Source organism: Engystomops pustulosus, chromosome 1 (assembly GCF_040894005.1).
Source record: "Engystomops pustulosus chromosome 1, aEngPut4.maternal, whole genome shotgun sequence".
Classification (NCBI taxonomy): domain Eukaryota; kingdom Metazoa; phylum Chordata; class Amphibia; order Anura; family Leptodactylidae; genus Engystomops; species Engystomops pustulosus.
The window spans coordinates 11,895,007-11,907,155 of NC_092411.1; the positions used below are offsets into that span (position 1 = coordinate 11,895,007).

General features: G+C 51.6%; 1 protein-coding gene across 1 annotated transcript; it reads right to left on the reverse strand.

Annotated features, from left to right (window-relative positions):
• Positions 1–771: 771 nt before the first annotated feature.
• On the reverse strand, positions 772–11,688 carry ACAA2 (acetyl-CoA acyltransferase 2). Its single transcript, XM_072133246.1, has 10 exons — positions 11,531–11,688; positions 7,312–7,478; positions 7,097–7,225; positions 6,265–6,381; positions 4,527–4,674; positions 3,089–3,264; positions 2,672–2,801; positions 2,310–2,380; positions 1,793–1,947; positions 772–1,704 (listed from the first exon to the last, which is right to left on the reverse strand). Exons 1-10 carry the CDS (start codon positions 11,544–11,546, stop codon positions 1,620–1,622), a joined length of 1,194 nt encoding a protein of 397 aa, XP_071989347.1. The 5' UTR covers positions 11,547–11,688; the 3' UTR covers positions 772–1,619.
• Between the last annotated feature and the right edge of the window lie 461 nt (positions 11,689–12,149).

Genomic DNA, 12,149 nt, shown 5'->3' on the forward strand with positions numbered 1-12,149 from the left:
AACATAGGTGTAAATAATGGAGGATGGTGTTACATATAACTTTATGGACATGTTCTGGTCGCGGTGTAGTCACATTAGGCGAAGAGGATCGAATGTGCATCGTATCAGTCAATTTTACCAATAAAAAATAACTATCACAAAATAAAAGGCAATAAGAGAGAAAGTGTGTTTTTAGATAGTTCTGCATAGAGAAGGGTTAAAAACATAAATATTAGTTGATATTATCCCTTCTCAAAATGTAGTAACATATAAAGTGAATATTTCCAGTATCTGGGAGGTGCAGCAGCTCCTGTGTGCAGTGTGTTCTCCCTGCAGCCTGATGGCTAAGAATCTGGAGGGGGACACACATTTCAGGGGGCTGTATCTCTGGCTCTGTGACACATAGAACCTCACTTCTTTTTTCCAATGAAAGAGGAGAGTCTAAGTGTTAGGAAAACAGAGATATTAACTGTTAAACTGCCGTTGGGATTGATTTTTTTTATATATAAAATGGCACCTGATATTCTCACTTTAAACCTGAATATCTCTGGATCCATAGCACCTAGAAACAAAATTCATGATTCATTTGAAAGAAGAGATTCTCCCTTTTTAGGGGGCCCTGGGCAATTGCCCCCTTTGCCCACCCATAGCGCCGGCCCTGGTTCACTGTACTAGAATATTTTTCACCATTTGGATTTTTAATTCAGCAAAAACTTTTCCGAGTGCCCTTATCAATATTACCATCAATATTTTACGACGACCGAGCAAAGAACACACAGTCCACACAGAGCGGAAACTTCTAATACAGTTTTATTGTCATTAGGAAGGCACAGATCAGCAGTGAAGCCCTTATACATCCCTGATATCACAAGACTCCTGGGTCCATCTATACAAGTGGCCTCCATGTCTTGGCTCTGCTGGGAGTTGTAGTTCTGTAACACTTGGAGACCAAACAGCTATGAGCTCTCAAATCAACTACGCACATTGTACAGGAGAAAGATGGCAGCCAATGTCACATCCAGGAGAAGAGAATCTGAAGATTCTAGAACCCAAAATATTTGTAGGTGGCAGAATATTTATGACAATATACTGGGGCAATGCTGGGAGTAGTGGTTCTACAACAACTTATATGCCAAAGGTTGGAGACCACTCCTGTAAACCCTTTGTTAACTTAGAGATGGGAAGGGGGTCAATACTTTAACAAATACTGAACACATAACATTTAGTCATTAAAAAAACCAATAAAGAAACTTTCTGCCAGTAGAAATTGTGCAAATAATCCACAGATTTGAGCCCTAACGATGACCACTATTACACAGATATACAGGGAATACACGCTGAGGGTTGTACTTTTACAGCAGCTGGAAAGCAATGTTTGCTTGCATTTCCCTATACATACAGCGCCACCTAGTGTTACTGGATGAGAATGCACAGAAAGTAATAACATTGCAGGATCATGGAAACTTTGTATTGATAAATTGGCTATATTATTAGAATTTGTACAGGAAGGAGCGGACGTCTTGTTCTATAGGACTTTAGGTCAGGTCGATCCTTGAGGTACCTCTGTGTTGTGTTACTCTAGAACAGTTCACAGATTAGTAAGGAAATTCACATTCATCATTGCTGTCAGATGGAAGATGCTACACGACATTCTCCAGGACGATGGCGATGCCCTGACCTCCGCCGATACAAGCCGACCCCACCGCGTATTTACCGCCGCGACGTCTGATGATAGAAAAATAAGCAAGAATGAGATGTAAAGCAGCGGATGTGTCATATCTGCACTTCTATGGGGCGATCCATTGTAACGTACCTTAATTCGTGAGTCAGATGAGCGATTATTCGGGATCCGGAGGCGGCCAGGGGGTGACCTAGAGCGATGGCTCCGCCGTTGACATTCGTTTTCTCACGGTCCAGGCCTAAAGCTTTCTCCACTGATAAAAACTGAGCAGCAAAGGCCTCATTCACCTGGTAATAGAAATGAACACGATTTAAAGGGCATGTTCAAACGTGTTCCATATTTGTGATTGCAGGATGATAAGCAGCGATGTGTGAATATGGCCGAATTTGCAAGGTAATGTGGCAATACAACAGTATTGGTCAAAAAGAGTTCACAGACTGAACGGGAACAAGATGCAATACCAAAAGCAGCCACTGCCATGGGAGGCGCTGTTCCTGGAAATAGAAGATTAATTTCTTGATTCCGTGGCCAAGTTCATACCTGCATCCTATGCTTTATATAGATGAATGTAACGGAAACAGAATAACGAAGGTGAATGGTGGGGCTTCTGTATGGAAGGTTAGTCATGCTACAGCAGCCCTGTACTTACCTCCACCAGATCCATGTCCTTCAGGGTCAGGCCGGCTTTCTTTAGTGCTTCAGTAATGGCAGGGACAGGACCTAGAGAGAAGACATCACAGATGTAGGTACCACATACCCCGGGCCCCAGTGGTGGGTGTACTTAGGGCACCAAAGTTTGGAAGGTTTCTGCACTGGGAACTCCTGGCCAGCAGGGAGAGACATTATCCATTCACAAATTCAATATGGGATTTTCATTTTGGGGATTTGATGACAATCCCCCCTCCGTCCCAGAACCCCGCAATGAAAATCGTACATTGATCTTTTGGAAAGGATGATGTCTCCACCTGCTGGCCAGGAGAAGGTGCTACAGCAGAAGAGTGATTATCTTACCAATGCCCATGATCTTGGGTTCACACCCTGATACGTGGTAGGCTACGACCCGGGCCAGTGGCTTGAGCTTGTGTTTGGTGGTGGCTTCCTCGCTGGCTACAATGACGGCTCCAGCTCCATCGCAGATCCCCTGGAGGAATAAGAAGTCATCACTACACGGACGGATTATCCCGCTCCTGATACAATCCGTGGGAAGGTAAGGCAGACTCCGGCATACACACCCAACAAAAAAATTTGTACATTTTTATCATCCTAATTACCAAGATCTCTTCTCTCGCTAATATTGAAACTCGTCACTTCAGAGGATTTGTTACAATTGTATCCAGTCCTGGAATTCTCCCTCCGTCACATGGACAGACTGATACAATGTAGCGGTTTTCTAGAACTCTACATAAAGGTACCGTGCGTCCTCCTCACCGATGCATTCCCTGCCGTCACCACGCCGTCTTTCTTGAACACTGGGGGCAGCTTTGCCATCTGTTCCAGGGTGGTCTGGGGTCTTGGGTGCTCATCCTGCTCCATTTTAATGGGTCCTTTTTTGGACTTTAACTCGATAGGAGCCATCTCTGTGCTAAAGTGTCCGGCGTCCTGGGCTGAAAGCATCAAATAATAATATAAAAGAATGAATCTAATTATATTAGAAATACATTTGCACTCAGTGAGCTCCCCCTAGTGGTGACTACATTCATCGCTGTTTAGTAAAAAAAAAAACTATAAAATAAGCAGAAACAAACATTCACTACTCAGATATGACATTTTTCACACTAATTTGTGCAGTGAAGTATCCGTGGGGCCCGGACACATCTGCATTAGGATGTTAGAGTTTTCCACATTTCTCCTGTATAGAAGGACTCATCTTCGTGATACTCATGTTATAGCCGTAGCACATGGCAAAGTTTTGCCTGACAAACTCTGTCCACATGTCATCTAGAGTTACTGGACTGATCCCTTTAGAGATTAATTGGGCTTGGGCCAGTAAATCCAGGGGACACAAGTCTTTTGGACCAAATGTAACCACGTGAATTGATGCTTCAAGGAAATCTACCCTCCAAATCCATCATCATAAACCAGATGACCGGGAGAAGAAATGGCAGCTGCTCCTCACCCCTCCCCTCTCCATAGAAAGCCGCCTCATGTTGCGGTTAGACACTGTGTGCCATGATACGGCCATGTGCATGAGGCCTTACTCATAGATCACAGGCTGCTACACTGTGTGAGATTATGGTACATGAGGAGGGGAAAGAGGGAGGGTGCTGAGGGAGCGGGAGACCGTGTAACAGCCTCTGAAGCTACAGAACAGATGGGCTCTTGTAAAGCCCCAAGATCTCTTAAGGCTCATTAACATAATTGTAAAAGTTGCTGCCAGGTAAAAAATGTTTTTTTTTTTAGATAGAAAGGACTGCTCTTTTAGCTACAAACAGGGTGACCATTAGTAAAAGGAATGCTCATGGAACATTTCAATAACTGGAATAGTGAAAAATGTGGCAACAGTTTCCCTTCAAAGGGAGTGTGCTGACCATGCAGTACTGCTGCCAGTGTTAGGTATTGGTATTAAGTGTAGTCAGGCCTTTGAGCACATTGCGAGTAGCAGCAGGACTGTGAAAGATGCATTAATATTCCACTTGTATCTACTCCAAGTGCACTGGGTTTGTGTCCTCACACTGCTGTGCTCTTAGCACTCAGCTGCTCCACATACCCTCACCTATGCCTTGTGCGACTACTGTTGTATTTAACCAAAGACCATCCACAGCCATCAGGAGAAGCTCAATGCACAGAGCAAAGAACCCAGCAGTGTGAGGACAATCCCTCGATGCCTTTGATTATAAACAGACTGGTGTAATGTGAGTGCACTCACCGGCTTTCCACCTCTGCTGAGTCTGGTAGGAGTATTTATCACAGTCCTCCCTGGTGATGCCGTATTTTTCAGCCAGGTTTTCGGCCGTGATGGCCATGGGGGTCTTGATGAGAGAGTCGGTGAGACCGGCCCACAGGGTGTCTTCCATCTGCAGGAAGAGACGTCATTGCATTACATTAGAGCAGGGGTCCCCAAACTTTTTACATAGGGGGCCGTTCACTGTCCCCCTCAGACCGTTGGAGGGCCGGACTAAAGTTTAAAAATAAATAGCGGTACATGTGACCGCATCCATAATACACTGGCACCCCCCTCAATTAATTATTTAATATACCGGTACTGCACCCCCTTGTGAACTATTTTATATATTGGCCCAATAAAATTTATATACTGGGACCTCTCTCCATTACTTACTTACAATTAATTATTTCTTATGCTGCCCCTCATAATTAATTATTTCCTATTCTGCCCCTCATAATTAATTATTTACTAAGCTGCCCCTCATAATTAATTATTTCCAAAGCTGCCCCTCATAATTAATTATTTCCAAAGCTGCCCCTTATCATTAATTATTTCTTATTCTGCCCCTCATAACTAACTATTGGCCCCCAGTCGCCACAATCTTTTTACTGGCCTTTTTAAGAAAAAAATAAAAACCCTGTACTCACTTAAGTCTTCTTTCTTCTTGCCGCGTCCGGGCAGGAAGGGGTGCGCGGCCGTGTGATGACGCAATCGCGCTGCCGCGCAGCCTAGTTCATGGAGCGATGTGCGCCGGGGTTGTATTCCGGCCACATCGCTCCAGTAATAGTGCTCGAGCGGCCGCTTACTGCCGCATCGAGCACTATACAGTGACGGGCAGGAGCTTCCTGTCCGGACGGACGGAGGCTCCTGCCCGACTGTTGCATGCCGCAAGGTCCCGGCGTTGGCGCACCAAGTGTTGGGGGCCGGATCGAAACGGTCCGCGGGCCGCATGTGGCTCGCGGCCCGTAGTTTGGGGAACCCTGCATTAGAGGATAGATCTCCCCCGCATGAACAATATTGTGGGGCTCCTATGAGAGGGACTGACTAAATCGACCTCTGTCACAGTACAGAATTGTGCACACTGACAGCCCGATCGGGCCGATGGCTCTGTGTATAGTGCAATGTGGAAGTTCAGAGCTATTCATTGTAGAGACCGGAGCATCAATAGCCTGTACTGAATACTTGAGCTCCGGTCACATGACCTTCCACTTGGGCCACAATCTGCAGCAGTGGAAAAAACATTAGGTGGCTGCAGCTCGTGGACCTGACAAAAACCAAAGGGAAAAAAGTTTCATGCATACTTATACACATGACACTTATCTAGGAGCAAAGCTGGCTCCATCCGGCCTGCAAAGTCATTCATGTGTCTTCTTTGTACAACACAGCTACAAATACATAACAATGTACAGTGTAATGTATCGTCCTTCATTCATCTGGGGGTCTATATCTGCCCCTTTCCCCCAGATCTATGCCCCTCTATTGAAACTTCCACGGCTGACAGTGAATGGAGCGACAGGTTGCACGGAAATATGTCTCCGTTCATTTGGTAAAGTGCATCAGCATCTTATGCAAAACAGGGAAAATCCCTTTAAGAGAGAAGACTGGTAGGTAGCATTTAGGTGATGGGTCCAGAATAGATGGGGGTCTCCGGTGGGGACATAAGACATCTGTGTAGTCACAGCTATAAAGAAATACAATGAATTCCCCCTTTTATCTTTACCTTAATATCGACTCCCAACTTGGTACCAAAGCGGATGTTCCGGACGGCGTACGGCGCTTGGCTCATGCTCTCAGATCCTCCGCACAAGACGATTTCTGACTCCCTGAGGGCGATTTCCTATGATAAGAAGCACCAAAGGCACATGATATGGCACAGGGAAATTATAGCGATGCAGGTGGTGAAATGTATAATGTGTGGAGTGCGGGGGTTATAGTAGCTACGTTTAAGGGTGCGTTCACACCTGGCAGTACCAGATGCATTTGTAAACACATGACAGATCACCGGGCCCCGCCTTGCAGGGTCCACCTGCTGTGGGATCACCGGGCCCCGCCTTGCAGGGTCCACCTGCTGTGGGATCACCGGGCCCCGCCTTGCAGGGTCCACCTGCTGTGGGATCACCGGGCCCCGCCTTGCAGGGTCCACCTGCTGTGGGATCACCGGGCCCCGCCTTGCAGGGTCCACCTGCTGTGGGATCACCGGGCCCCGCCTTGCAGGGTCCACCTGCTGTGGGATCACCGGGCCCCGCCTTGCAGGGTCCACCTGCTGTGGGATCACCGGGCCCCGCCTTGCAGGGTCCACCTGCTGTGGGATCACCGGGCCCCGCCTTGCAGGGTCCACCTGCTGTGGGATCACCGGGCCCCGCCTTGCAGGGTCCACCTGCTGTGGGATCACCGGGCCCCGCCTTGCAGGGTCCACCTGCTGTGGGATCACCGGGCCCCGCCTTGCAGGGTCCACCTGCTGTGGGATCACCAGGCCCCGCCTTGCAGGGTCCACCTCCTGTGGGATCACCAGGCCCCATGCTTTACACTGCAGTTCTGCTTCTTCCCCTTACTTGGCAGCCGTTGACAATGGACTGGAATCCAGAGCCGCAGAGTCTGTTGACAGTCAGGGCTGGGACAGGAACAGGGATCCCGGATCGGAGGGCGACATGTCGGGTCAGGTATATGGCATCGGTCGCTGTCTGTAACACAAGTGACCCCCACATTACTGATAATATTCTGCATTACAATAAGATGGCGGTATATAGCACCATATAGCGGTATATACCTGAGCCACATTGCCGAATATGACGCTATCCACAGCATCTGGGGCCACGTTCCCAGCGGCGAGGGCGGCCTTAGCGGCGATCTCTCCCAAATCTGTGGCAGTGTGATCCTTCAGGACTCCTCCGTAAGTCCCAAAAGGAGTTCTCTTGGCCGCCACGACAAAAATACCTGAAACGGCAGCAACGTTTCATTACTGTAAAAACACCACTAAAGCTTTGGTAAAACATGGGGATAAGCCGGGTATGACCCCACAGCAGCACAGAGGATTTCAGGAGAAGAGTCGGCTCATAATGTAGGCAGCAATCTGTGATTATCTTACAAAGTGAGAGAACACAGACGTTATACACTGGATGGAGCTAGGTCACAGCAGCGCAGAGGATTTCAGAGGTTGTACCGTGTTTAACTACATGATAAGAGAGAACAAATCTTATTGTGGGGTCCGATCCCAAGAACCAGTGTCCCCTCTTCTCCCAATTTGATGGCCAGGGAGAAATGGACCCCATTATCGTGATAGGTCCCAGCAGTCACCTTCCTCCCCAGGCCCAGCACGAGGTACAATATAATATCCAGGTTTCACAGCGCTGCGGTGACCTTTGGAGTAGCTGCGGATGACAGTGACCCCTGCACCGCCCTATGTGCACAGTGATAGCAGCTCAGGTGTATGAGATATTACTGTACATGTCCTCCAGAGCAGGGTGTGTATATTACTGCCGCTGCCACTTTTTTCTATTTCAGTTCATCCTGAGGCTGCGGTCACACGTTTTTTTTCTGTTTGCGCTTTAAAACAGCTGAAGAGATTTGCCTAATTACATTGTTGTCAACATTGCATTTACAAAACGCACGTGTTAATGCTTTGTTAATGCATGTGTTAACAAAGCGTAACAAATGCATGCGCTAACATCACGCAAATGCATATGTTGACGTGCGTTTTGTAAACGCAATGTTGACAATGTAATTAGGCAAATCTCCTCTTCAGCTGTTTTAAAACGCATGCATTAGATGCAAACAAAACGCAACGTGTGACCGGAGCCTGAAGATCCAGTCAAGGAGGTGGGGCAGCTACACCATACGGTCAAGTTGCCCCGCCTCTGCTCTGCCACTCGCAACACTTACCCCACCCACTGTCTGATGATGTCATCCTCCTGTTTGATATTACTGTGCATTGCGCCATCCGGGCAAGCGCAGGAGTGGAGCCGCCTTCACCCCCGCAGAGCCCTCTCTCACACGCAGCGCTTATCCCTCCTCCTCTCCAGAGCGCTGACGTGTGCTCGCCCCGGCCCACGTTAGTCTCACTGCCGCACTATTACACTCCACTGATAGGTTCCCTTTCAAAGGGGGGGGGGGGGGGGAGTTCAAATGATTATTGCCTGCGCTGAGGAGCCGACATAAGGACGAGAGGAGAAATTCATCAAAGTTTTGTTCTTTTACAAAAAAAAAATTTTTTTTTGGCTATTTTAGCTGTGTGTTACCTGCAGGTTCCTCCCCAACACCAGGGATTGTGCATGGCAGGTGCATGGGATTGGCTTGCTGTCATTGTACTTTGCAGCTTTGGTGGTGACTAGAGGACAGGGCTACAGGGCACAGCTGCCCGGGTGCTACTAGCTGCTACTAACCGGGTGTCAGAGAGGCCTTAAAGGAGACAGCTAGAACTCCCCTTTAAGAGCAGCATTGGGTGAAACATTGCACCGGAGCAGTAACGGAGCACTTACCCGTGAGCAGGGGAGCCCTAGGAGCACTTACCTCTGACCAGGGGAGCCCTAGGAGCACTTACCTCTGACCAGGGGAGCCCTAGGAGCACTTACCTCTGACCAGGGGAGCCCTAGGAGCACTTACCTCTGACCAGGGGAGCCCTAGGAGCACTTACCCCTGACCAGGGGAGCCCTAGGAGCACTTACCCCTGACCAGGGGAGCCCTAGGAGCACTTACCCCTGAGCAGCGGAGCCCTAGGAGCACTTACCCCTGACCAGGGGAGCCCTAGGAGCACTTACCTCTGACCAGGGGAGCCCTAGGAGCACTTACCTCTGACCAGGGGAGCCCTAGGAGCACTTACCCCTGACCAGGGGAGCCCTAGGAGCACTTACCCCTGACCAGGGGAGCCCTAGGAGCACTTACCTCTGACCAGGGGAGCCCTAGGAGCACTTACCCCTGACCAGGGGAGCCCTAGGAGCACTTACCCCTGACCAGGGGAGCCCTAGGAGCACTTACCCCTGACCAGGGGAGCCCTAGGAGCACTTACCCCTGACCAGGGGAGCCCTAGGAGCACTTACCCCTGACCAGGGGAGCCCTAGGAGCACTTACCCCTGACCAGGGGAGCCCTAGGAGCACTTACCCCTGACCAGGGGAGCCCTAGGAGCACTTACCCCTGACCAGGGGAGCCCTAGGAGCACTTACCCCTGACCAGGGGAGCCCTAGGAGCACTTACCCCTGACCAGGGGAGCCCTAGGAGCACTTACCTCTGACCAGGGGAGCCCTAGGAGCACTTACCTCTGACCAGGGGAGCCCTAGGAGCACTTACCTCTGACCAGGGGAGCCCTAGGAGCACTTACCTCTGACCAGGGGAGCCCTAGGAGCACTTACCTCTGACCAGGGGAGCCCTAGGAGCACTTACCTCTGACCAGGGGAGCCCTAGGAGCACTTACCTCTGACCAGGGGAGCCCTAGGAGCACTTACCTCTGACCAGGGGAGCCCTAGGAGCACTTACCTCTGACCAGGGGAGCCCTAGGAGCACTTACCTCTGACCAGGGGAGCCCTAGGAGCACTTACCTCTGACCAGGGGAGCCCTAGGAGCACTTACCTCTGACCAGGGGAGCCCTAGGAGCACTTACCTCTGACCAGGGGAGCCCTAGGAGCACTTACCTCTGACCAGGGGAGCCCTAGGAGCACTTACCCCTGACCAGGGGAGCCCTAGGAGCACTTACCTCTGACCAGGGGAGCCCTAGGAGCACTTACCTCTGACCAGGGGAGCCCTAGGAGCACTTACCCCTGACCAGGGGAGCCCTAGGAGCACTTACCTCTGACCAGGGGAGCCCTAGGAGCACTTACCTCTGACCAGGGGAGCCCTAGGAGCACTTACCCCTGAGCAGGGGAGCCCTAGGAGCACTTACCTCTGACCAGGGGAGCCCTAGGAGCACTTACCCCTGAGCAGGGGAGCCCTAGGAGCACTTACCCCTGAGCAGGGGAGCCCTAGGAGCACTTACCTCTGACCAGGGGAGCCCTAGGAGCACTTACCCCTGACCAGGGGAGCCCTAGGAGCACTTACCCCTGACCAGGGGAGCCCTAGGAGCACTTACCCCTGACCAGGGGAGCCCTAGGAGCACTTACCCCTGACCAGGGGAGCCCTAGGAGCACTTACCCCTGACCAGGGGAGCCCTAGGAGCACCTACCTCTGACCAGGGGAGCCCTAGGAGCACTTACCCCTGAGCAGGGGAGCCCTAGGAGCACTTACCCCTGAGCAGGGGAGCCCTAGGAGCACTTACCCCTGAGCAGGGGAGCCCTAGGAGCACTTACCTCTGACCAGGGGAGCCCTAGGAGCACTTACCTCTGACCAGGGGAGCCCTAGGAGCACTTACCCCTGACCAGGGGAGCCCTAGGAGCACTTACCCCTGACCAGGGGAGCCCTAGGAGCACTTACCCCTGACCAGGGGAGCCCTAGGAGCACTTACCCCTGACCAGGGGAGCCCTAGGAGCACTTACCCCTGACCAGGGGAGCCCTAGGAGCACTTACCCCTGACCAGGGGAGCCCTAGGAGCACCTACCTCTGACCAGGGGAGCCCTAGGAGCACTTACCTCTGAGCAGGGGAGCCCTAGGAGCACTTACCCCTGAGCAGGGGAGCCCTAGGAGCACTTACCCCTGAGCAGGGGAGCCCTAGGAGCACTTACCCCTGAGCAGGGGAGCCCTAGGAGCACTTACCTCTGAGCAGGGGAGCCCTAGGAGCACTTACCTCTGAGCAGGGGAGCCCTAGGAGCACTTACCTCTGAGCAGGGGAGCCCTAGGGGCACTTACCTCTGACCAGGGGAGCCCTAGGAGCACTTACCTCTGACCAGGGGAGCTCTAGGAGCACTTACCTCTAACCAGGGGAGCTCTAGGAGCACTTACCCCTGAGCAGGGGAGCCCTAGGAGCACTTACCTCTGACCAGGGGAGCTCTAGGAGCACTTACCCCTGAGCAGGGGAGCCCTAGGAGCACTTACCTCTGACCAGGGGAGCCCTGGGAGCACTTACCTCTGAGCAGGGCCATGTTGCGGCGCGTGACGTGAGAAGGTCAGTACGAGAGTGGGCTGTTCTCCTTCACAGATCACTGGACACGCCCCCGCCGCCTGGGTAACGCCTCGGCCGCGCCCAACAACAATCACTAATCCGGCTGCAAATGTCAATCAATTGCCAAGCCGCGCCTCTTGAGGCCTAGACGTTTGTCAAATTTTCCTGTACACGGACACGCCCCTACCATGGACTCCTCCTGGTTACCTTTCACCTAGTTATGTCTCTGCCCTCCCCTCCTGGTGCCGGGTCCATGTCCTGATACCGGGCACTGCCAGCCTGGTGCCAGGTCCATGTCCTAATACCGGGGCACTGCCAGCCTGGTGCCGGGTCCATGTCCTGATACCGGGCACTGCCAGCCTGGTGCCGGGTCCATGTCCTGATATCGGGGCACTGCCAGCTTGGTGCCGGGTCCATGTCCTGATACCAGGCACTGCCAGCCTGGTGCCGGGTCCATGTTGTGATACCGGGGCACTTCCATCCTGGTGCTGGGTCCATGTCCTGATACCGGGGCACTGCCAGCCTGGTGCCGGGTCCTGATACCGGGGCACTTCCATCCTGGTGCCAGGTCCATGTCCTAATA

Bases quoted from the DNA above. Each gene is read 5' to 3' on its own strand.
- ACAA2 (XM_072133246.1), bottom strand. The intron at 2,381-2,671 runs GTAAGATAATCA...TCTTCTCTCTAG, and splicing joins ACCCAAGATCATGGGCATTG to GTCCTGTCCCTGCCATTACT. The intron at 1,705-1,792 runs GTACGTTACAAT...TTCTATCATCAG, and splicing joins CATCTGACTCACGAATTAAG to ACGTCGCGGCGGTAAATACG.